This window comes from Natrix helvetica (genome assembly GCF_964273705.1).
Source record: "Natrix helvetica genome assembly, chromosome: 2".
Classification (NCBI taxonomy): domain Eukaryota; kingdom Metazoa; phylum Chordata; class Lepidosauria; order Squamata; family Natricidae; genus Natrix; species Natrix helvetica.
In genome coordinates, this window is record NC_138552.1 from 298,076,611 (window position 1) to 298,101,360 (window position 24,750).

The window sequence follows — 24,750 nt, forward strand, 5'->3', positions numbered from 1 at the left end:
TCCCAAAATCACCCCTTCCAGTTATATCGCAAGGGAGCTAGGCGGCCGCCTAGTCCAACCCCCTGCTCAAGCAGGAGACCAGAAACCAGGATCCCCAAAACCTTTAAGGCTTAGAGAGGTCGGAGTATTCCCACGCGTGAGAGCGGGAGGGGGGGGGAGACGCGTGTCTTCGGAAATTATCGCGTCCCCGCCAATCAGCGTCCTGGAAGAGGGCCGTTGGGCGTGGCTTCGCAGCGGGCTCCGCCCAAAGCCTTGAACGTCACGCGGCCAATCAGAGGCGGCGGTTTCATTCAAAAACCAAACCCGGAGCGGCGACGGGCGTCTCCCGGCATGGCTGAGTCGGGGTCGCCCAGCGGGAGGGGCCAGGTAAGTGCGGGCGCTGGGAGGATGGGCAGGGGGGCTTCCCCAGAGCTGGACTACAAGACCCATCCTCCCCAGAGGGTTTTGCAACGGGGGGGGGCGCTTCCTCCCTCCCTGCAGTCTAAGCTGCCGCCCGCCAGCTGTTTATCTCGCCCAGGGCTCCTCAAACTTGACCCCTTTAAGACTTGTGGGCTTCATTCTTCCTGGTCTTAGCTCTGCTGGCTGGAGAATTCTGGGAGTTGGAGTCCTCAAGCCTTAAAGTGACCGAGTTTGGGGACCCCTGATGTAGTCCCAAACATCTGGAGAGGCACTTAATTGGGGAAGGGGATGCGTGTGCGGCTGACGCGTGTCGGGGCGAGAAACGAGGCTGCGTGGGGGCTTCTCTTCCCGGGGAAAGCGTGAAACAGGCCCTGTTTCCTCTCCTGGTTGAGTGTAAGGGCGGTGGGAGCCCTGAAAGTCTTGAGGACTAGAAACCTTAACCTGCTTTGGAACCTCCCAAGGCAAACTGTGCTGTGCAGAGGCCCTCTGGTTGCCCTTGGGGGCAGGGAGGGGTCGCTGCCAGCCTCCCCCTCTGGGCTCTTTTTTCCCCCCAATTTTTTTTAAACAAAAAGAAATAAAATCATCCTCCATTACAAAATTGTAGAAAGTGTGGCCGTTGGTTACACAGAGTTTTCGTGCATCCCTTCCACCGTCACCACCTCTTAATTCATATCAAATTATCTACTTTACATCACATATATTCATATATATTGCTATCATCATACCTCATCCTTCATATGACTATAGTTGTTTTAACGTCCCTTTATAACAAACATTCCAAAATGTAAAACAAAACCACATAGTGGCATTCTCTTCTCTTCTACAATACAAGTAGAGTTGGAAGGAACCTTGGAGGTCTTCTAGTCCGACCCCCTGCCTAGGCAGGAAACCCTATACCGTTTCAGACAAATGGCTATCCAACATCTTCTTAAAGACTTCCAGTGTTGGGGCATTCACAACTTCTGGAGGCAACTTCTGTTCCACTGATTAATTGTTCTAAGTGTCAGGAAATTTCTCCTCAGTTCTAAGTTGCTTCTCTCCTTGATTAGTTTCCACCCATTGCTTCTTGTTCTGCCCTCAGGTGCCTTGGAGAATAGCTTGGCTCCCTCTTCTTTGTGGCAACCCCTGAGATATTGGAAGACTGCTATCATGTCTCCCCTAGTCCTTCTTTCTCTTAAGCTAAACATACCCAGTTCCTGCAACCGTTCATCCTATGTTTTAGTCTCCAGTCCCCTCATCATCTTTGTTGCTCTTCTCTGCACTCTTTCTAGAGTCTCCACATCTTTTTTACATCGTGACGACCAGAAAGGAATGCAATATTCCAAGTGTGGCCTCACCAAGGCATTATAAAGTGGTATTAACCCTTCACGTGATCTTGATTCTATCCCTCTGTTGATGCAGCCTAGGACTGTGTTGGCTTTTTTGGCAGCTGCTGCACATGGCTGGCTCATATTTAAATGGTTGTCCACTTGGACTCCAAGATCCCTCTCACAGTTATTACTATTGAGGAACGTACCACCTATACCGTACCTGTGCATTTTGTTTTTCTTGCCTAAATGTAGAACCTTACTCTTTTCACCATTGAATTTCATTTTATTAGATAGTGCCCAATGTTCAAGTTTGTCAAGATCCTTCTGTATCTTAAGCCTATCTTCTGGAGTGTTGGCTATTCCTGCCAGCTTGGTGTCATCTGCAAATTTGATGAGTTCCCCATTTATTCCCTCATCCAAATCATTGATGAAGATGTTGAAGAGTACTGGGCCTAAAACAGAGCCCTGGGGTACTCCACTGCATACCTCCCTCCGTGTAGATGCAGTTCCATTGAGGACTACACGTTGAGTGCGGTTGGACGAATCCATCTGGTGGTGATTTACTGTTTTCTCTTCAATATCATCCAATCATATTATACCTTTATAATACATTCAAAATTTAAAAATTTATTATGTTTAATAACAAAGTTTTGAAACATTTTTCTTAATCATTGTACAATTTTTATCCAATTTCCCTTTTATCCTGTCAATACAAATTATTACATTATCAGTCATTTATTTAGGATAGTTTGACTAAGTTTACAATACAATACAATACAATAGTAGAGTTGGAAGGGACCTTGGAGGCCTTCTAGTCCAACCCCCTGCCTAGGCAGGAAACCCTATACCGTTTCAGACAAATAGCTATCCAACATCTTCTTAAAGACTTCCAGTGTTGGGGCATTCACAACTTCTGGAGGCAACTTCTGTTCCACTGATTAACTGTTCTAACTGTCAGGAAATTTCTCCTCAGTTCTAAGTTGCTTCTCTCCTTGATTAGTTTCCACCCATTGCTTCTTGTTCTACCCTCAGGTGCTTTGGAGAATAGTTTGACTCCCTCTTCTTTGTGGCAACCCCTGAGTTTAACTTACTTTTTCTCCTTTTTTCACCATTTAAATTTTTTACCAAATTTCCTCTTATCAAACCAATACATACATACATACATACATACATACATACATACATACATACATATATATATACACATATATACATTGTTATCCTTATCAATTATTTATCTAACTATCCATTAACACTACATTTTTAACATAATGCTCTAACAAAATTTTTAAACCTCTTTTCTTAATCATTGTTTACAATTTATATCCAGTTTTCCCTCTTAACATGTCAGTACAAATTATTACATTATCATTATCAGTCATTTAGTTTGACTGTGTTTAACATACTTTCCCCCTTTTTTCACCATTTAAAAATTGATACCAAATTTACAAAGTTTTGAAACCTCTTTTCTTAATCATTGTTTACAATTTATATCCAATTTCCCTTTTATCCTGTCAATACAAATTATTACATTATCATTATCAGTCATTCAGTTTGACTGTGTTTAACATACTTTTTCCCCTTTTTTCGCCATTTAAAAATTTATACCAAATTTCCTCTTATCAAATCAATACATATGTATACATTGTTATTATCAATTATTTACCTAACTTTATCATTATCACTACATTTTTAACATAATGCTCTAATTTTAACTAAATTTAACTAGTGTTTTATTATTAATTTTCATATCTCAACCTGTGTCTTTCCAATAATAGTGCAGTCCTATTTCTTTTGCCATTTGTGGAATTGAGCTTCTGGTTATTTCCTTAATCAAATTTGTTTGGACTTCTCTTCGCAACTTATTGCTTATTACATATCTTGTAAAATCTCCAAACCCTCCATCAGCTTCCTTAATCAGTTTATCTTTGGTTATCAGTAATGTTTTCATCAAAATTTCTCTCCTTAAGTCCATCCATTCTTCTCTTTTTCCTTCTTGTATATACCATGAAATCAGAAGTAAAGCACCTTTCCATCTATCTTCCCTTTCCTTGTTCCACTCTTTCCATCTCCAACTACACTCAGTTCACTGTCAACATCCACGGTTATCTTGCCTCTTTGTTCATTTCCCCCTCTGGGTTTTTAGGACTCCAGTCTCCACTTTTTCCATTTGCTGAGTACCTTCCATTTTTCCATCAGGTTTTGCCACATTAAAGTTTATATTTTCAATATTTTCCCATCTCTTCTCAGTTCCCTGTGTTGTTTCTAATAAACTTTGAATTCCCGACATAATCTGTTGCAGTGTTATTGTTTCTTTTTGAAGTCATATCATCCTTGTGTCCCCTCCGCAATGGCAGATGGGGTGGGTGTCCCCCTCCCTCCCACTTAACCTCCCCCTGTTTGACCGCAGGACCCAGCGGCTTCCTCTGCCCAGAATGGGCCCAACGGGTCACCCACGCTTGGCACCATCTCCTGGACGGATACCCTGGCCTGGCTGGAGGAGCTCCTGCCCGCTTCGCCCCTGCTCACCAACCTCCGCCGCACCTTCTCAATCGGGGGGCCCCTGCCTCAATTGAGCTCACCCGGGGCCACTGCCAGCCCCCTTCCCCTGGGGTCTCACGGAGGACCCTGCCTGGATCCAGCCTTGGACCACTGGACCAGCACGCCTGTCTCGGGGGCATCTCCAAGAGCCTGGGAACCCCCCACCAGCTGCCAGGACCTGGAGCCAAACACCCCGTTGGAGCAGGCTGGGCCCCACGCCTCGCCCTGCATGGCTGCCCCGGAGGCTGATGCTGCAGCCTCCCCGGAGGGCCAGGAATTGCCTGCCGTGTGCCAGGACTTGGGCACTGCCCGCATCCCCCCCGCGTGCTGCGAATGCCACGGCCTCTGGGGGTCTCCCGTGAGCGTCCTGGAGGAGGGGCTTGGGGTCTCTCTGGCAGGGAAGGAGCCCTCCTGGCAAGGACCCAAAGGGATGAGCACCAACCTCTGTGCCCGTGCCTGCGGCCCCTTTGGAGGCCTCCCCCAGCAGAACCAGGGCACCAATGTCACCCCCGTGTCCGTGACGTCTGCGGCAGCCTGCACCTCCCAGCTGAGCCTCCGAGAGGCTGGAGTGAACACCTCCCCTGCGGAGAAGGCCACCATCAACGACAACACAGCCCAGACCGACTCCCTTCTCTGGCAGTAAGTGTTGCTGGCACAGGGGGCCCCGCTCTGTCCCTGCCCCGGGCCCTTCAGGGCTGGGGCCAGGAGGGAAAGTGAGGCAGCCAGGCCACTCCCTCTCCTCGCCTGAGGAGGGGGTGGGGGGGAGGAAAGGCAACGGGCACCCAGAGGGAGGCTGGCTGTGCGATGGGGAAGCTCCAGTCGCTCCAGGGTGCCTGGCACAGTTTTCATGATGAAGATTTTTCACCCACCTTTTATTACTTTATGAGTCACTCTGGCAGTCCTGTAATTCCACCACAACCCCCTGTGAGGTGGGCTCATGTGGACGGAAGAGGGGCTGGCCTAAGGCGGGACTAGAACTCCCCGTCTCCTGGTTCTGGGAGTCAAAGTCCACCCGTCTTAAAGGCGGCAAGTGGAGGAAGTCTAGACTAACAAAGTTAAGAGAGATGGCTTATGGAAAATGGTTCCTCCAGCAGCAGCACTGGTCTACCTTTGCCTTGGCTGAGAGCCAAGAGGGGGAGGGGGCTACCTCTGGGCAGGACATGGATGGGGGGACCCCGAAATCCCAGGGCGGTTGGGTTACATTGGAAATCCAAGATCTAGAGGCGTTTCTCAGCAGGCGCCTCTTCCAGACCCATCACCCCTTTGCACCCAGAGCCTAAGGGCTGCCCCCTCCCCACCGCATGGACTGAGGGGGGGTCCTGTCTCCTCAGCTGCTCCCGGGACCAGCTGAGCCTCCTCTCCCGGGCAGAGCTGGAGGGGCGCCTGGAGAGCATCCTGATCATCATGGAAGCCCTCTCGTACCAGATCCGGGCTGCCCAAGACGTCCGGCCATCGGCAGCCCCGGTGGGGCCAGCAGACCAGAGGGAGGCGGCCACTCAGACCCCCAGTGCCAAGTCCGGCGAGGTGAGGCTGGGGGTGGGTGGGAGACAGAAGGGGGACCTGCAGGGAATCTGAGCTTGACGGGCAGCACTGTCTGTCCTCTGCTGTGGACTAGCGACTTGTTTCTTTGGCCTGGAAGCGGCTGGGGGGAGGGTCTTCCCGGTCCATCTCTGCCCAAGGCCCACCTGTCCCTGATTTGGGGCCCTGCCCCCCCCCACAAGCCCAACAGCTCAGAAGGCTGAAGAAGCCCCTTCCTCCCCTGAGATGCCCCTCTGCCCCCATGAAGTGCAAGGGATTGCACAGAGGTGGAGCAGGTAGTCCTCAACTTACAACAGTTCACTTAGTGGCCATTCAACTTCAGACTTTTTCGCACTTACGACTGTCGTTGCAGCATCCTCCGATGGTCACCCGATCAAAATTTTGGACACTTGGAAACTGACATTTACTTATGACGCTCTGACTCTCAGGCTCACCTGACACACACACCCCCCACGTTGGCTCCTTCGGACAAGCAAAGTCAACCGGGGGGAGGGGGGGAACAGATTCACTTAGCAACCTAGTGACTGACTGAACAAGTGCAGTCACTCACTTAACAACAGTGGCAAGAAAGATTGTAAAACGGGTGGGAAATTCACTTAACAAATGTGTCACTTAGCGACATAAATTTTGGGCTCAGTTGTGAGCTTGTGTCAGGCAGGGAAGACCTGCAAAAGGGGGGGGGGCACCTGCACCCTGCTGTGCACCCCAGCCCCCCCCCCCCCCCAACCCAGAGAAGCCTCAACTTGATTTGGCTGCACGGAGTGCTTTGGGGGGGGGGGGTATCTGGTGCCCCCCAATACGGGGAATTTGGAGTCATCCAGAATATACCAATAGGAGAGTACAGGTAGTACTCGGTTTAGGACCACAATTGAGCTCAAAATTTCTGTTGCTAAGTGAGACATGGAGTGAGTTTTGGACCATTTTGCAACTGTTAAGTGAATCCTGCCCCCGTTGACTGTGCTTGTCAGGAGGTTGCAGTAGGGGTTTGCGTGACCCACCCCCCACAGGGGATGCTGTGACCGTCATAAATACGAGCCAGTTTCCAAGTGTCCAGATTTTGATCAGGTGACCCACGGGGATACTTCAGCAACAGTCGTAAGTGCGAAAAACAGCCATAACTCTGAAGTTGAGTGGTCACTGAGACTCTTTATTCGCCAAGCAGCCTGATTCTGACCAGGTGACTGGGGGGGGGGGAGAAGGCTGCAACCCTTCTGAAAAACGGTTGTCACTCACCTTTCTCAGTGCCGTTGTAACTTTGAACAGTCACTAAACGAAACGATTGTAAGTCCAGGACTCCCTGTCCCTTCCACTCCACAGGGAGTCGAGGGTGATTCCTTCCTAGAGGCCCCAGCTGGGACAGGCCTGACAGTCCCCGTTCCCTCCTGGCAGCCCCCATGCCCTGTCCCCCCTCTGGCACCCGGGGTCCCCCTGCCTGCTGGCCTGAGGGTCTCGTGGGGTCTCCTTTGGCAGGCGGAGGAGCGACTCTACCACGGACTCTACCTGGAACAGCGGCTGCGCTTCCGCTCCCTGCAGAGCTGCCGGGAGAAGCTGCAGGGCCTCGTCCAGTGGCTGGAGGGGGCCAACGAGGAGATGGCGAGTACCCAGGCCCCGGCTCAGTCGTGGGGAGGGGGGTTGGGGAGGGGAGGGGGGGCCTCGTTTTCCCTGTTGGGTGTCCGCTGCGCACAGAAGCCCTCTCTGTGTAGTCCTTGACTTACGGCTGGTCAGTTAGTGACCGTTTGAAGTCACGCCGTATCTCCCTGGGGGTTCAGGCAGCCCTCAACAACAGAGTGCCTCACAGCCGTTAAGGGAGCAACCCGGCCGTTAAGCGAACCTCGTTTCCCCATTAGGCCATATGACCTCCACAGGGACTGTGCAACTGTCATAAATTTGAGTCAGCTTCTAAAGCGGCCGAATGTTGATCCATGTCACCCTTCAACGCTTGTAACTCTGAAAAACAGCCCTAAGTCGCTCTTTTCGAGGTTGTTGCAACTTGGAACGGTCACTAAGCGAACCTTTGCCAGGTCTCTGTGCAGGACGTACAGCTTGGTTGCAAAGTTCGGAGGCTGAGGACACCCCTCCCCCCCCCGCTTTTATAAGTGATGCTTTGGGGTGAAGGGAATTTTGCTTTTTGTGAATGGATATTTACTGCATTAAAAAAATAAATATTCGTCCATGGAATCGTGGGAAAATAAGGGAAACATCAAAGGGACTTCCAGGTTTCTTATGCAAAAAAGCTTTCCCCCCCCCCTTGAGAAAAAATGACCTTGTCTTCAGTTTTAGAAACTTCCCCTTTCGTCAATTCCTTTGCTTTTGCAGGCTGCTAAGACCTGGAGACCCCCCTCTTTCAGAAAGGCTGCCCTAAGGGAAGAGGAGCCCCCGGGATCCCCCCCCTGCCCCTTCCTGCTGATCAGAGCGGGCAGCTTCCCCTCTCTCTCTGCTGCTGGGGCTCAGGCAGAGGGTCCTTGTGCCTGGGGGGTTCTGCCCGGGATTTAGCCTCCCTTCCCCAGCCACCATTCCCAGAGTAACCCAACCGCAGAGGGGGTGCCCTGCTGGGGGGGAATGGGGGATTACTACCTGGTGGGCCACTTCCTTCCCCTTCCCAGCCCAACCTGGCCCCCCTCCCTCCCTCCCTCCCTCCCTCTGCAGAGAGGCTGGTCCTCTGATTCCAGGCAGCTCCTGGCCACGGTGGACGCTTCCTTCCAGCACCTCCAGGACCACCGGCGGTCCCTCTGCCAGCAGGTGAGCCTCCCTTGGGGGTGGGGGAAGGGAGTGTCCTTTCCTTCTCTCCTCCCTTCCTCTTCCCTTCCTTGCCTTTCCCTCCTCTTTCACCCTTCTTCCTTCCTCCCTATTGCTCCCTCCCTCCCGCCTTTCTCAGCTCTTTCCTTTCCCTTCCTTTCCTCCTCTCCCTCCTTCACCCTTCCTTCCTTTCTTCTCCCTTTCCTTGCCTTTCCTTCCTCTTGCACCCTCCTGCCTTCCTCCTCTTTTTCCCTCCCTGCCCTGGCTCAAGGCCCTCCTCTCCCCCTCCTGCAGCAGAAGGAGATGGGCCGGCTACTGGCTCAGTGCAAGGCCCAGGGGCAGCAGTGGAGACAGAAGAAACAGGCCATGACCCGGGAGCTGGAGGTGGCGAAAAAGGCGAAGGACGCGGTAGGAGAGAAGGGCAGGGGTCTCTTGCACCACCCCCGCCCCACCTCAAAGCTGAGCCTGGGTGAAAGCTGCCAGGATGCCAGCCAGGCGCCTCCAGCCCCCCCGTTCTCCCCAAGGGCCGCTTGCATGATGGGGGGGGGGGGTGTGATGGCAAATGGGGGAGGATTGCAGGGGCTGCCTGAGTTTTTTGGAGGGGAGGGTTGCATCCCTGGCTGACAATCAGCTCGCCCTGGAGTGTGTCGGTAGAGGCAGTCCTTGACTTACAGCCATCCGTTCAGTGACCAAAGTTATATGGGCCCTGAAACAAGGCTCTTTTTTTTAATTGTAAAATTTGTATTGGTTTTTTACAAATGTTTTAGGGGAAAAGGTAAATAGGTATAAAACAATTTTGACAGCTACATCATGTGGGAGGTAGAAATCCCCCCGAATCTCACAACTTTAACCAAAAAGAAAAGAAAAAAACATCAAAATTTGAATAAACATTGGCAGCTTTTTGTTTTTACATTCAATCATCAATATATTCAATCATCTTTTGTATCACTTCTGAGAGTTACATTATAATAACAATTGCAAAAATGTTTCAACTCATTTTTGTGATCTGAGTCTTCTAAGTGTTGCGTCCTCCCCCCTGTCTGCTGGCAGAGCCACGGCCCCTCCCTCCTTCACATCTTGTGTACTGTCCCCTGTTTGATCTAGGAGGGCATTATTTTTTTTAATAAAGGCCTCCGCAACTGTGTTAATTCTAATTCTACTGCCTTCCCAGAAAATTAGCATTCCTTCCGGCAACAACCATTTAAACCAGATTCCATTGTTATATAATTTCTTTGCTAAAGAGGAGTATTTCTTCCTCTTATCTTTTACTTTCTTTGGCATCTGTTTAAGAATGGTTATTTCTTTGTCTTTATATTTTAGTGGTCCCACCCTTTGAGCTCATAAGACCTCATCTCTTGTGGTCTTTCTAAGAAATTTAACATGTACTTCCCTTGGCACGTTGTGTGTTCTAGCGTATGCTGAATTAATCCTATAGATCAAATCAATATCCCACCTTAGCTGTTGTTTGTCTCTTTTAATATATTCTGCTAAAATTGTGGTCATAATCTCCTTGAGATCTTCATTCTCTGTTTCTGGCAAGTTTTGGAATCTAAGAAAAAAAGACATTCTCTCAAATTCCATCTTTATCATATGGTTTTCAAATTCTACATTCCCCTTCTGGATTACCTTAACCTCTTCCCTCAGCCCAGTCGCGTCCTCCTCCAGCACCCCTATTCTCTGTTTATTTTGTGTTGTTTGTTGTTGCGTTTCTCTGAGCTGATCATTTAAGTCTGCCAGTTGTTTTTTCAATTCGTCCTGTCCCTTTAAGAGAGTTTGAAACATTTGCTCAACTGATAGTTCCTTTGAGCTTTCTTCAGTCGCTTTAGGTTGTAAAAATGAAGCCAATGGTGTCTTTTGGGTAAGCGGGCTGGACGTAGATGATGTTGGGGCCGAAGACGGCTTACCAGGCGGTAATTTTTTAGGACCCATATTAGGTTCAGAGATAGCTATAAGTCTGCACAAAGAAATGGCGTCTGTGGAACGATACAACCGGGAGAAGTCACAAGACAAGCAAGTCCAGAGGAGAGCGTAGGTCTCTATACAGCTCCAAGCCAGGTGATATGAATCAATGTTCCAAATCCAAGGGAGATACGTGCGAGAAGAGGCTCCTGGAGATCTCTAGGGTGTGATATAGTACAAAGCCAGAAATTCTTTCAAAAGGGAAATTCATTCATAAGTGCAAGAAGAAGGAGGAAGTTGGCCATCTTGGCTCCGCCTTCACAGGAGATCAGAAAGCAGCGTCCAAAGTTTCCATAAAGTAGTTTAAAAGAATCAACTCAGCAATCCTCCTTTGCAATTGTGGCAAGAAATCATCCTCCCATTGCTTAAAGGAAGAGAAAGTAACTTTTAACTCAGAGAGAGAGAGAGAGAGAGAGAGAGAGAGAGATTTTCCAATTGCCGCTTTTCCGAGGGGTGTGTGGAAAATCCCCCTCTCCAATCTTAACATTTCAACGGATTGAATCCACAATTTAGAAAGGCTGCTTGCTCATCAATTAGATAGATTTAAAAGGAGATTGAGGGAAGCTTCCCACCTCACCGCATTTCAGCTGTAACATCCGATTAGTTGTTTCCTCCCAGGCTCCGCTTGGGGAAGGTGCGCTGTTGCGCAGCCCCCCACGCTCCCCGGCTCCTGGGGCGAAGCTGGCGACCCCCCTGCAGCCGCCGCCGATTCAGGGGGTCCCAACAAGCCGCCCTAAGGCAGGGGGCCCCTCCAAGGCTCCCTGTGCGCCCCCTAAACTTAAGGGGAGCCCACCGAAAAGACAAACAGCGGACGCGAACCTGATCAAAGTTTTGGCAACTGGCTCCTGTTTAGGACGGTTGCAGAGTTCAGCTGATCCCCCTTTTTAGACCTCCTGACCAGCAAAGTCCAGATTTCACTTAACAACCAGGTTAGCAGCACTTAGCAACAGTGGCAAGAAAGGTCATAAAATGGAGCAAAGCTAACAGCCACCAAAAATGTAGCGCTTGTAGGTCAAGGACCGCCTGTGTCACGTCCTGTGGGGGCCGAACGTGGCCCGGATGCTTTGGACGGACACGTCTCACCGCCCCCCGCCCCCCCTTTTTTTTTCTTCTTTGCAGGCCAACCTGGTCTTGGAGTCGCTGCAGGCCGAGGCTGCTGCCAAAATCCGGACACTGGAGCAGAGCGCCGAGTCCCGGCAACGCTTGTGGGCCCTGCTGCAGGAGGCGAAGGAGCTTAAGGTGGGGGGGCTGGGAGGGACAGGCAGGGGGGTGGGCAGTTGCTTGCTCCCTCCAATGTCTGCAGCTCCCTCTGCACCCCCCCTCCCCCCTTTGCAGGTGGATCTGGTGGCCGGATACGGCAGCCATGTGGCCAAAGGAGACGAGCTCGCAGCAGCCCTGAAAGCCGACTGGGCTCGGATGCGGCTGGACGTAAGTGCTGCTCACTGACCCCCCCCCCCCCGCCCCTCTCCCAGAGGCTCCCTGTGCTGACAGACAGGGGGTCCTTGGTCTCTTCCCCTCCCTCCCACCCCCAGTACCAGGAGTACCGCAGCATCATCAGCAAGTGCCTCGTGGCCCACCAGAAGATGGCGGAGGAGGTGGAGGCCGCCCGGACTGAAAGCGCCCAGCACCGAGAGGCAAGGCTCTTTCCTGGGGGGGGAGGGGTTGGGGGGGACTGGCGGAGGGAAGGGGCTGCTTGCTCCCACATGGGTGGTGCTACAACTTTGTTACGTGGACACTGTGCCAGAGGCTCCTCGACTCACCACCACAGATGTCGCCCAACGTTTCTGTGGCTAATCAAGACTAAGGTTGCTAAGTGAGTTTTTCCCCCTTTTACCACCTTCCTTCTTGCAGTCGTTAAGTGAATTGCTGCATTTGTTAAGTTGGCAAGATGGTTGTGAAGTGAATCTCATTTCCCCCTTTGACCGTTCGACGTTGCAGCGGTGCTGGGAGAAAGGGACTTGTGGCCATTTTTCACACTTATGACCGTTACAGCTTCCCCATGGTCGCATGATCAGAATTCAGCCACTTGGCAGCTGGCTCCCATTTAGGACGGCACCTGGGTCATGTGACCCCTTTTTGCGACCTCCCGACAAGCAAAATCAATGGGGAAGCCAGATTCAGTTAGCAACTGTGTGACTAACTTAATGACTGCAGTGATTCACTTAACAGCTGTGCAAGAAAGGTCGTAAAATGGGGCAAACTTCACTTAACAAATGTATCACTTAACAACACAAATGTAAGGCTCAATTGTGGTTGTAAGTAGAAGGCTCCTTGTGTCTTTTGAGCTGCTGCCTCAATTCTTCCCCATCAACCATGCTGCACAGCTAGGACTAAATCAGACTCCGAGGCAAAGGATTCCTCAAAGTCCCAATTGATGAAGAGAGACACGTTGGCACATCTGGGAAAACCTTGAATCTGAAGGCTTCCCGGTTTTCCCCACCCGGTTGAAAGTTCAAGATCCTACCCCCCACACCCACAAGTCCCATCCCATGGTCCCATCTTCCACTGCCACGTTGGCCAGCTCCAGTTTCCATCCCTCCAGTTCCGATCAGGTGCAGAGAACAAAAGGATGACCTTGGCTTTCTAGAAAGAACGTTGTTATGGCTCCGTATCATCTCGCTCCTTACAATCCCCCCTCCCATTTTCCCACCATAGAAAAATGCATAGTAGAAGAATAGAAAGTGGGGCCGGCCTGAGACCCCAAAGAAAAGAGGGCTGCAGGCCTGGCAGAGGGTGTTGGACACCGGAAGATGCCCCCTCCACAGAAGGGCCGGGGTGCACGGGAGGGGGTGGGATCCCCCTCTTTCCCCCTTCATAGCGGGGGTCTCTTGGACCCTCCCCCCAGCATTCCTGCCCCCTTGGCAAAATGGCCCTTTGGGGAAAGGGGGAGAAGAGGGCAGAGCTGACCCGTGTCAAGGGACGAGGGCCCCTGGGCTCACTCGCTGGAGGGTCCCGCTGCCGTGGCAGGCGGCCTCTGACGGGCAGGGACTACAATGCCCATGCAGGTGTGCCAGAAGCTGGAGGAGACAACGGTGGAACTGGTGGAAGCGCTGGGCCGGGTGAACAAGCTGGTGGAGAGCAACACACGGCTGGATCGAGGTGAGCCCCCACGATGGGCGACTAGCCCTGCGCCTGGTTCAAAAGCAGGCGCCAGGGATTGTGGCGTGTGGCCTGCAGTGCCTGGAGCCAGAGAGCCAGAGAGAAGCTGCTAAAGTTTTGCTCCTGGGGCTTGACCACAGACGGTGGGAGACCGAAGGCGACTCTCGTTATGGGGCAGGACAAGATCTTCGGTCTCCTCTGTGGGGGGGGGTTGCTTGACCTCTGCCCTGTCCACAGAACTGCAGGCCGCTCTGGAAAAAGTGGCCGCCTCGGAAGAGCAGCTGCAGCAGCTGCAGGAGGAACAGCTGGCGCTCACCCAGCGGCTGGAGGAGAAGACGGCGGCCATCCAGAAGCTGCAGGACGAGGCTGCCAGGTGAGTCCTGATGTTCTCGGCGGGGAAGGGGGTCCTGCTTGACTGCTTCCCCCAACCTGCTACCCTGCAGATGTTTCCCCCCAGGAATCCAGCTATTGCACCACCTCTGGATGGACTGGCATCAGTCTGGGGTCTCTCTCATTTAATTTCACCCGGGAATTATTCAGCGTGGCCCCTTTAAGACCTATGGACTTCAGCTCCCTGAGCTGGCTGAGGAATTCTGGGAGCTGAAGTCCACAGGTCTTAAAGGGGACACAGTTGGACACCCCAGTCTTGGATAAAGGGACCCCCATCATAAATGACCCATTTTTATAAGGGCTGCCCCCTGGTTTCCTTCCCTGAGGGTGGACTTGAGCCCCCAGGATTCAAGGGGGGGCGGAGGCAGCCTCATTCACCCAAAGCCTGTGGGGAGACTGTTGTAACGCTTGGGGGCTTACAGGAAGGCAGCAGGCGTGAAGACCCCTCGTTGTTTGGGCTGGGTGGGTGAAGCCCTGAACACGCTTTCCATTACATTGGATGGAAGTAGTCCTCGAATTACAACGGTTCATTTAGTGACCATACAAAGTTGCAACTTCACTGAGAACACTGGGATGGATTCGTTCAACGGAGGAGCTTTGCAGGGGGAGGGGGCGCCTCTGGAAGGGTGCCCCCTCCCCTCATTCCAGGAGGCTTCTCTTCTGCAGGCTGGCGGAGGAGAAGGAGCGGGCCCAGCAAGAACGGGACAGTGTCCAGCGGGACTTCCGGGAGGCTTCAGATTGCCGCGAGGTACGTTGGAAGCCAAGAGCGGGAGCTGGCCCTGGTGGGAGGGAGGGGGGACCTGGGGTGCCTTATTTTGGGGTGCTCTTCTACCCCCCCTTCCCCCGCAGTTTCTTGAGCAGGAAAACCAGGTTGCCCGCCGCCAGCTGAGCGAGACGGAGGAAGAGCTGAAGACCAGCCTCACCACTCTGAGGGAACGCGGCAGCCAGCTGGACGACCTCAAGGAAGCCCACCAGAAGCTCCAGTAAGGGCTGGGCTCTCCCCGTCTCAGACCCGCTTGGGGTGGGCAGCTGAGCCTGACCTCTGACCTCTTCCTCCCTCCCTCCTCAGGCAGGAGCAGGAGTCGCTGCGCGCTGAGCTGGAGGGCGCCAGGGCCGAGACCCAGGAGACCAAAAGGGGCCTGGAGGGGCTTTCCCGGGCCGTGCTGGAGTTGGGCGGTCTCCACGCCCACTTCCTGGAGGCTGCCGTCATTCTGCAGACGGTCCGGCCAGGCGAGGTAGGACAAGACCCGCTTTTCTGGCCGTGTGGGAGGCCCCTGATTTTCTCATGAAGGCCCCCCCCCTCAATTCCGGCTTCTTTCCCAGGCAGCCCAAGTGCCCCCCCCGAGCAGCACCCCAGCCCAGCGCACCCCCCACCGCCTGGGGGTCTCCTTGGTGGACAGCGTCCTTCGAGCTGCGTCCCAGGGAGGTGAGCGGTCGCGGAAGGAGGCGCTCCTTGATTCCCAGAGTGGTTGCCTCGGGTATTTGTCCTTGTACAGGCAGTCCTCGACTTACGACCATAATTGAAGCCCAAATTTCCCTTGTTAAGTGCGACATTTGTCAAGTGAGTTTTGCCCCATTTTAACCACCCTTCTTTCCCCAGTTGTTAAGTGAATCGCTTCAGGTGTTAAGTTAGTCACACGGTCGTTAAGTGAATCTGGTTCCCCCCACTGGTTTTGCTGGGCAGAAGGTGGCAAAAGGGGATCACGTGACCCCCGGAATCACTGCGACCGTCATAAATACGAGTCAGTTGCCAAGCGCCTGGACCTTGCAGATGCCGCAACTGTTGTAAGTGTGAAAAACAATTCTAAGGCACTTTTTTCAGCGCTCTTTGAACGGTCACTAAATGAATCATCGTAAATCAAGGACTACGTCTATTTTACAGTATTTCATTTCTATTGTTTACCGGTTTGGCATTGTTTTATCTTTTTTAATCTTGTAAGCCTCCCAAGATTAGCCTCTGGAAAGATGGGCGGGGGGGGGGGGAATACATTTAATAAATAAATGAAAGAATGAATGAAGGACATTTTCTCTCCTTGCAAAGGCTATGCACTCTTCCCCCCCCCCCGGCCCCAGGGAAGGGGGGGGGGAATAGGAAAGAAAATAACAATATATAAGTATATATTCAAAAGTAAGATACAAAGAGGGGGGGGGGAAACATCAGGATAGATTTGTGAAGGAAAGGGAATAAGAAATGATATTCAATTATTTTTGGGTCTGTGGAAATACCACCCAAATTAAGAGCTGAAAGAGACACCTACAACCATAAAAAAGAGAAAGGAAGAGAGGAGGAGAGGAAAAGGAGGGAAGGAAGATAGAGGTGAGGAGAGGAAGATGGAAGGGAGAAGGAAAGAAGAAGAGAGGGCAGGAAGGGGAAGAGAGGAGGAGGAGGAGGAGGGGAGAGATAAAGGAAGAAGGAGGAGGGGAAAGGAGACGAGGAAAGAAGAAAGTAGGGGAGGGAGGGAGGGAGAAGAGAAGGCGGAAGGGATAGGGAAACGAGGCAACCCAAATAGTATATTATATAACCCTGTAAATGGAATGACAAATGCATGAGAATGACGAATGTGAAAAAGAATAATAACTAGGTGAATGCATCCCTATAGTTGTATACAGAGAACAAAAAATAAATAAACTTTTCCAGAAGAAAAAGGGCTCCCCCACCCACCCACCCCAGCAAACCTCTGACTTTGCCAAAGGAGGGAAGTGGAGCTACCAGCTGAGTAAGCCCCTCCTCTTACAGCCCCTTCCCATTTCACTGCCGGTCAATTATTTCTTTTTAGCCGTTCTTAACAGGGTTTCTTTTTTCGAGACGGCCCTGCGCTTACGACCACAATTTTAGCCTATCATTTTTCTGTTAAGCGAGACACATGTTCAACTGTTTTGTCCCGTTTTGCAACAGCAGCCGTCATAAGTGCATGCCAGTGGCCAAACACCCAAGTCACCCAACCCAGGGTGGGGGTGCTGCCCCACTGAAAAACGGCCATGGGCCCCTCGCCTCAGTGGCGTAACTCCGAACGGTCACTGGTTGTAAGTCGAGAACTCCCGTACTTAAACCATATAATATTTCTCAGAGAAGGAAATCTTCGTCTCTTTCAGCCCCAAAGACCCCCGGCCTCTGGAGCGAGACCACCGCATTTATGCGTGCAGCCCCGGCACCCCCTCCCCAGCTCTCAGGTAGGAAGGATGAACCAGGGGAACAGCTGGCCTCTGGAAGTGGTGGGGGCTCCATCCCTGGAGGTTTTTGAGAGGAGACTGGGCAGCCGTTTGCCCAGAATGGTCAAGGGTCATCAAGCAGGGGGTTGGACTAGAAGACCTCCAAGGCCCCTTCCAACTCTGGGATTCTGTATTCCGAGATCCATACTCGATATATGGAAGAGGAATTACCTGCCAGTGAGAAAAGTTAATCAGTGGAACGACTTGCCACCAGAGGTTGCAGGTTCTCTGTCACTGGAGGCTTTTAAGAAGAGCCAACCAGGGTCTCCTTTTTTTCCCCCCATTCAAGGTTTTTTATGTTTTAATACAAATTATCCATATTATAGGAACCAAGAGTTGTCTTTTCTTTCACATCCTCTCATTTACATAGTTTTCATTTTCACTTTCAGCCAAATTATTCCATTATTTTCCATCTTTACAGTTATTTTTCCTTAATACATAAACAAAATCTTCAATTTTCCCCTTCAAAGTTACACCCAATTTCCCTTTTCTTATTTCCTCCCTTGGTATATTTTGCTATAAACAGCACACATCCTCTCATTCAATTGAAGCACAGAGAGCATTTCTTTCCAGTTTTTTCTACCATGAACAACCTATTATCATTTCCTTATTTCTTAATTAGTTGCATCACCATAACAATCTTACTACTATTCTATTTCGTCTACTAATGCAACTCTTTTCCCCTTCCTTCCTCTTTTCACCGTTTTCTCTTGGGCTCCCCAAAAATCCCAGTTTTAATTCTTTTCCTTCTTCTCTCCCTTTCCCCTAACTTCTTCTTTTTCTTTTCCCTGTTTTTGTAATTGTTGTATCTTCAGAGCATTTACTTTTATTATTCTAGTAACTTTCCCTGTGGAATAGGGTCTCCGGCTTGAGCAGGGGCTGGACTAGAAGACCTCCAAAGGTCCCTTCCAACTCTGGGATTCTCTTATTCTGACTCCTTGCTCTTCCTAACCTGCCCTGACCTTCCTCTTCCCTGACCGGACTCCCCCTGCAGAGATTGAAGCCTCTCTGGCCAGTCGCACCCAAGACCTGCACCAGGCAATGCAGCAGCTGCACCTCCTGGCCAGGCGTTGCCAAGAGGACGTGGGAGGGCTGCGGGCACAGATGTAAGCGTGGGCTGGGTGGAGGGGCTGGGTGGAGGGGCTGGGGAAGTGGGTGGTCTTCCTAGCCCTTCTTTGGGGCAGAAGCCACTCTCCTCTGAGCTCCCTTCCTCCCGGCAGTTTGCACCTGGAGCAACAGCTGGAAACATCCCAGGCGCAGCACCAGGCTGAGATGGACGCCTGCCACTCCGCCCAAAGCAAGCTCAGCAGGGCTCTGCAGCTGAAGATCCAGGTGCGTTGGGGGGGAAGGGGGGGGCTGCGTGGCCAGGGACACTCTAGCTCGCCTCCTGCTGTCCAACCTTGGCCACTTTTAAGGCTTGGGGACTTCAACTCCCAGAATTCCCCACACAGCACAGCACAGCAGCCAAGGGAATTCTGGGAGTTGAAGTCCCCAAGCCTTAAAAGTGGCCATACTCGGGCAACTGCTTCTCCAGCCTGCCAGAAAGATGTTCCTTCCCAATCCTACAGGGAGTTCCCTTATTGAAGGGTTCTTCTAAATGTAAGGTTCTAGTCCTCATGGTCCATTAGGGAGCCATCTGAGTTTCTACAGCACACTAAAGCCGTGACTTGTCAGCTCAGCTAGAAAAGTCTCGTTCATGCGAAGCTCTAAGCCCACCCAGAGCCCACAGACTCCCAAGCTAGAGCAGAGAGAGGGCTTTCCAGCTTAATTTCAGGTTAGCTTCATCGGTCACCTATGTAGGTGGTCCCCGTCTTACAACACTTCATTTAGTGACCGAAGTTACAACAATCTTGCAACATTTCATTTAGTGACTGAATGTCCATTTCTCACGCTTACTTCCGTGGTAGCATCCCCATGGTCACATGATCAGAATTCAGAGTGACCCGCATTTATGACGGTCATAGTCTCCCCCGGTCACGTGATCCCCTTTTCCGACCTTCTGACCAAAGCAAAGTCAACAGGGGGTGGGGGGAGGGGGGGGCAGACTAACTTAACCATTTTTATGTTACTAAATTAACAACAGTGATTCACTTAACAACTGCGGCAAGAAAGGTCGTAAAATGGGACTAAACTCCCTTAACAAATGACTCACTTAGCAAAAAAAACGTTTGTGCTCAATTGTCACAAGTCAAGAACTATATTATCTCCTCCATATAGTAGATGGGTGTCAGGTGGATAAACAGAGTTGTAGAAATTCATACATTGGGGGCCTATTTTGCAAAATGGGGTGGGGGGGTGGGATTATTTTCCTTGAAATACATTCAGCTGGGAGGACACACAGTTTATGCATATTTGCCTTTTTGTACACTTTTTTAATGTTCAGTTTAGTTTTGATCTTGTATTTTTTCCTTTTTTTAAAAAAAGTTTTTTCTTTTTATTTCTCATATATACATTCACAAATATACAATTTCATAACTGTTATTAATAATGAGTGTTATCTTTTAACATTTATAACAATTTTTCTCCCCCTACAATTAACACTATAATCCAGATGGCTTTGCTACTCCTCCCTTCCCTCCCTTCTTCCCTCCTTCTCTCCTTTCTTTTCCCCTCCTCTCCTTCCCCTCCTCTCCTTCCCCCCCTCTCTCCCCCTCCCGCTCCTCCCCTCTTCTTTCCTTTCCTCCCCTACTCTTACTTCCCCTCCATTTCTTCCTCTCCTTTTCCCTTTCTTCTTTTCCTCCCCTTCCTCCTCTCTTCCTACCTTGCCTCTCCCATCCCCCTTTTTTTTTGAAGTTTGTGTTTTGATGTTGTAAATAAAATAATTGAAAGGAGGAGCCCAACCGGGGGCCTCTCGGGGGTTCAGGCAGAGCTCTTCCATGCTCAGGGAGGGCTCCAGGGGTCATTTAGCCAGGCCACCACCTGCCCTTCTGCAGCCTGCTGCCCTCCGTCTCCAGCAGGGGCAACCACTTTGAAAGGAGGGCTGTGGCCTGCTTGCCCTGTCCCCCAGCCAGGCTCCCTCCTCCGCCTGCCCCACAGAACCCCCTCTTTCTCCCCCCAGAGTGAGAAGGAGCTGCAGGAGCTTCTGCGCCAGCAGGAAGAGAAGCAATGCCAGCAGAGTGACCAGAAGAGGGAAGTGGTGGTATGTGGCTGGGAGCGGGGCAGCCGTGGGGGGGGGGGGTTCCCTGCCCTGCCATGCCAGCGACTGACCGGCCTTTCTCCCCCAGACCCTGCAAGAGGAGGTGGCCCAGCTGAAGCAGGAGCTCCAGAAGTCAAAGATAGAAATCACCACTCTGTGGGACGAGATGAGTGGGACCCAACGTCCAGACGTCCAGGAGAAGATCTGGCTGAGGCAGGAGGTGCCAAGAACGAGGGGGGCTGCACCGGTCCTGGCTCTCGGGACCCTTGCTGGGGCCCATTCTTAAATTCTTGGGGTGCCCTCCTACCCGGAACACGAGTGGGTGCCAGGGAAAGCAAGAGATCCAGGCAGTTCAAATGGCTATTGATTGCCAGCTTAAGCTCTCTACGAGAATCTGGCCAACTAACAGTCAAGGCAAACAAGCGGGAGATAAGAAAAGCATTCAAGTTGGGCTGGACTTGATCTCTTGCTGGGGCGAAGGGGCTCGAGAATTATGACAATGGAGGGGGGCTCCATTGGTCACAGTCTGGTCATCACCTACACTATGGCCCCTTTGCGACTTGTGGACTTCATCTCCCAGAATTCCTCAGCCAGCCTTCCAGGAGTTGAAGTCCACAGGTCATAAGGGGGTCATAGCTGCCCACCTCTGATCTGGAACCTCCTTATCTAGAACAGAGACGCATGGACTGCAGATAGTCTCGACTTACAGCCATTCAGTCACAACAGCCCTGAACAGAGGGACTTATGACCGTTTTTCATACTTATGACCAACGCAGAATTCCCTAGGGTCACATGATCAAAATTCAGGCATTTGGGAGCTGACTTGTATTTATGACGGTTGTGTCCTGGGGTCCTGTGATCCCTTTTGCGACCAGATTCACTTAACAACCGTGCAGCGATTCACTTAACAATGGTGGCAAGAAAGGTCGTAAAATCGAAACAAGCGTCTCGCTTTGAAGCAGAAATTTGGGCCTCTGTTGTGTTTGCAAATGCTGACTCCGGGAGTCTCTGTGGGGATCATACATTCAGGCCAGTTGCCGAGCATTCGAATTTTGATCGTGTGACCATGGGATGCGTCAAAGGTCGTAAGTGTGAAAACTGGTCTTGTCTCTTTGGTGTCAAGCGGTCACTAAATAAACTCTATAAATTCTGCCAATGTGGAATCTCTCTTCTGTGCAACAACTTCACCCCTGCTAAATCGCGGTCAGTACCAACCACGAGAACTTCCAGAGCCTCTGAGCACAGCGGGCGCTCTGCGCGTGCCCAGGTGCCCCCTCCCGGGGCTCATGTCCGCCTCTCGTCCCCCACAGGTTGGGAAGTTGAAGGAGCTGCTGCTGCAGAAGGACACCGAGCACACCAAGGCCCTGACCAGCCACGTCATGCAGGTGAGGGTCCGGCGGGTGGCCCGGGGTCTCCGACCTTCAGCGCCCGTCCTGACTGCCCCCTCTGTGGGTTGTGCCCGCAGGTGAGGTGCCTGGAGGAGCGGCTGTGCCAGGCCCAGCAGCTGCTGAGGCGCCAGGAGAAGGTGGAGGCGAACCTGAAGCAGGTGGGTGGCCTGGGCCCCACCTGGCACTCTAGAGGCAGCAGCGTGCCCCTGGCTTCATTCTGAGGAGGACCAGAAGTCCCCATAAGGTCTCTAGAATGGGCCCAAATCCATTGGAGGGCCTACGTTTTGAGAAGACCTTGTAGCCATCCAGAATCTCTGATGGACTTCAACTCCCAGAATTCCCCAGGCAGTGTGCTTTAAGACCCTCCCTTCCGCCAACCCCACTCCCTTCTAGCACTGATGATGTTGCCTAGTTGGGCCATGAAAGGCCTGAAAGAAAACAAGAGAGCACCAGGGATCCTGCGGTCCTCCCTCCCCCCTTCGTAGCTGCCTGGGGAATTCTGGGATTTGAAGTCCACAAGTCTTAAAGGACCCTTCAAATAGGGGGTTCTGCCCAGACTCTTCTGGGGGTGGGGGTGGGGGGGCAGGCAAGGTTGGCATGGCATCTGGATGGCCTCCTTTTGGGGATAGGAAGGGGATGGCTAGATGACCTCTACAGTCCCTCCCAACTCACACCTTCCGAGAGTCACATGCTCCCTTCGACCTGCCGGCTAAGGGAACGGCCGCCATGGCATCCAGCCGAATTCGCAGCATCCGTGCCCCAAGTGCCTGACTGGCCAGCCTTGCCAGAAGCGGCCCTGCTCCCGGCCCTGGGCCCAAGATGCCCCTGCGAAAGGGGCTCCCCTCCCCCCCCCCCTGGGGCTCCTCGCGTGGTCGTGGTTGGCCGGAGCCCAGTGGCCTGAGTGCTGCTGCCCTCTTTCCCCTCCAGGCCCTCTCCACGTTGCCGGCTGATGTGTCCAGCCTCACTGAGGTCCAGCACCTTATGGATCTGTTTGTCTGAAGAAGCCCCGGAAGTGAAGAGTTTGTTCTCATTTGTTAATAAATAGTTAATATTTGCAAGGGCTCAGGCAGTTTGTCTCTGCTTCCGTCCCACCAGCGGTGATGCCCTCGGCTGTGTGTTGTTGCAGGCACGCACACAAACACCCACCCACACACGTGCCTCTCCTCCCATTGACCGACTCCCAGGGACCCTGCGCTCTCTGGCCTCTCTTCTGGCCTCCCACCCAGTCCTGGCTCCCTCCTTGGCCACTCAGGGACGGGGGGATCCATGCGTCCCATCCCCCCGTTGGGGTCCAGAGGCTGTTGTCAGAGGCTGTTGGCTATCTCTTCTCTTGGGAGCATCAGAGGGGAGAAAATCAGAAACTATCCCTGTTTGGCTCCCTTTGCGCCTCCCTTAGAAGCTTTATTTGGGGCAGGGGTCTCCAAACAGGGCCACGTCAAGCACAGCTGGCTGAGGTATTCTGGGAGTTGAAGTCAGGTTTGGAGACCCCTGATTTGGGGCACTGGTTTAGTCATGGCCAAAAGACCCCTTTCTCCCACCCCCCCTTATCCGAACAACGTAGCCTTCCCTGCAGCCTCACTGTGAATCCTAAAGCCGGCGTCCTTTTCGCTTTCTGGCTGGCTGAGCCAGGATCATCTGAGAGAGAGAATGGGGAGGGGGCTATGGTCTAGAGCCTTGCCTGGCAAAAGTGGAGGCAGCTGGGGTGGGGGCAGCAGAGAGATTTCTGTGACCAGTGGGTTGAGGGGAGGGGAGTGAGCGCAGCAGTTTGCTATTTGGGAAAAGCAGCACAGCCATCCCCCCCCAGACAGCTGTCCTCCGTATAAGAAGCCCCCTCCAAGGCCAGGCTGGCTTTTAAGTGGTGGGTGGGTAAGGGGTCTCCCCCTTAGGACACCATCCAGCTTCCTTCTTTCAAAGGTGGGGGTTACAAACTCAGCTGCTTCTCCCCCTCCCCTATTTTTCCTTGGCATCCATCTCTCTCTTGGCCTCCCCTGATACCCAGATGGTGCTTTCCCCCCCCCCCTCTGCCACCTTTTCTCTCTGGGGGGGGGGGAGGCTGAGTGGCCTGCTTTGCTCAGGACCCTCCTCCCCTCCCCACTTCAGATTCCAGCTGCAGTTTCTATCCCTAAGTAGGGGTCCAGACTCCTCCTTGGAGAGGGTCTGCTGCAGCTGCCTTGGGAGGGTCTGTGCCAGTCTGTGTGCTTGGCATGGCTGAGCAGAGGAAGCCCCCTCCCCGCCTCCTGGGCACGAGAGCAGCCCTCCATTGCTTTAGTTGTGCTGGACTTTGCAACTGGCACAGATGATAAAAACCCCTTTTATTCTCCAGCGAGAAAGGAAGGCGGCTGTGGAATTCCTTAAAGTGGCAGCTTAGTTGTATGTAAAATTTATTCCCACTTTCTCTCTCCTCCTCCCCCCCCCCATTCTTCCTCTCACCACCAATTTGGGCCAATTGTAGGCCGCATTGAAGCCCAGTGGGGAGACAGCCCCTCTCCCGCCCTCTGCAGGTGGGGCAGCCAATCTTCCACCCCTCCTGCATTTGCAGTTCTCCTATTCTGGATTGGTAGACAACGGCTTGTAAACACCGACAGAAGGTTTGCCTAAAACCGGTGGGCAATGCTGGCTCTTTTGTGACTTCAACTCCCAGAATTCCTGAGCCAGCATAGCAAGGCCCGGAGCCATAAAAGCGTTCCCTCCTTCAGTTCCAAGCTGCCAAAAAGACGCTGGAAAGATGGAGGCTGATTGGAAAGGTGGTTTAATGATGAAGCAGAACCACGTGGAGCTTTAGAGTGAGGGGTTTTTATACCTTCTCTTGGGCTTAGCACTTGAGCTTCCAGTTCCTGGGCAAGAACATGTCTTCTATTGGCTGTTGTCAGACTCCCACGGGGCCATGAAGGGGTCATGCCTGTCTGAGCTAAGTTGGGTTGAGGTTTGGACTGCTGATGCAACGAAGGGACTTGTTGGGCAATTCCTATTGTGGCTGAGGGCTAAGCCTACCTCTGTTCAGACTTTGCTGCAGGGAATTTCAAAATATCCTGTCTTAAATGGA

General features: G+C 52.1%; 1 protein-coding gene across 1 annotated transcript; it reads left to right on the forward strand.

Annotated features, from left to right (window-relative positions):
• Nucleotides 1–289: 289 nt before the first annotated feature.
• On the forward strand, nucleotides 290–22,768 carry SPAG5 (sperm associated antigen 5). The gene is made up of 23 exons (XM_081942815.1): nucleotides 290–366; nucleotides 4,120–4,889; nucleotides 5,582–5,774; nucleotides 7,260–7,382; nucleotides 8,436–8,528; nucleotides 8,820–8,933; nucleotides 11,604–11,723; nucleotides 11,820–11,912; nucleotides 12,017–12,118; nucleotides 13,490–13,583; nucleotides 13,821–13,956; nucleotides 14,640–14,721; nucleotides 14,823–14,956; nucleotides 15,043–15,208; nucleotides 15,297–15,399; nucleotides 17,067–17,144; nucleotides 18,178–18,289; nucleotides 18,404–18,515; nucleotides 20,242–20,322; nucleotides 20,408–20,539; nucleotides 21,630–21,704; nucleotides 21,785–21,865; nucleotides 22,635–22,768. Exons 1-23 carry the CDS (start codon nucleotides 331–333, stop codon nucleotides 22,704–22,706), a joined length of 3,102 nt encoding a protein of 1,033 aa, XP_081798941.1. The 5' UTR covers nucleotides 290–330; the 3' UTR covers nucleotides 22,707–22,768.
• Nucleotides 22,769–24,750: the final 1,982 nt, after the last annotated feature.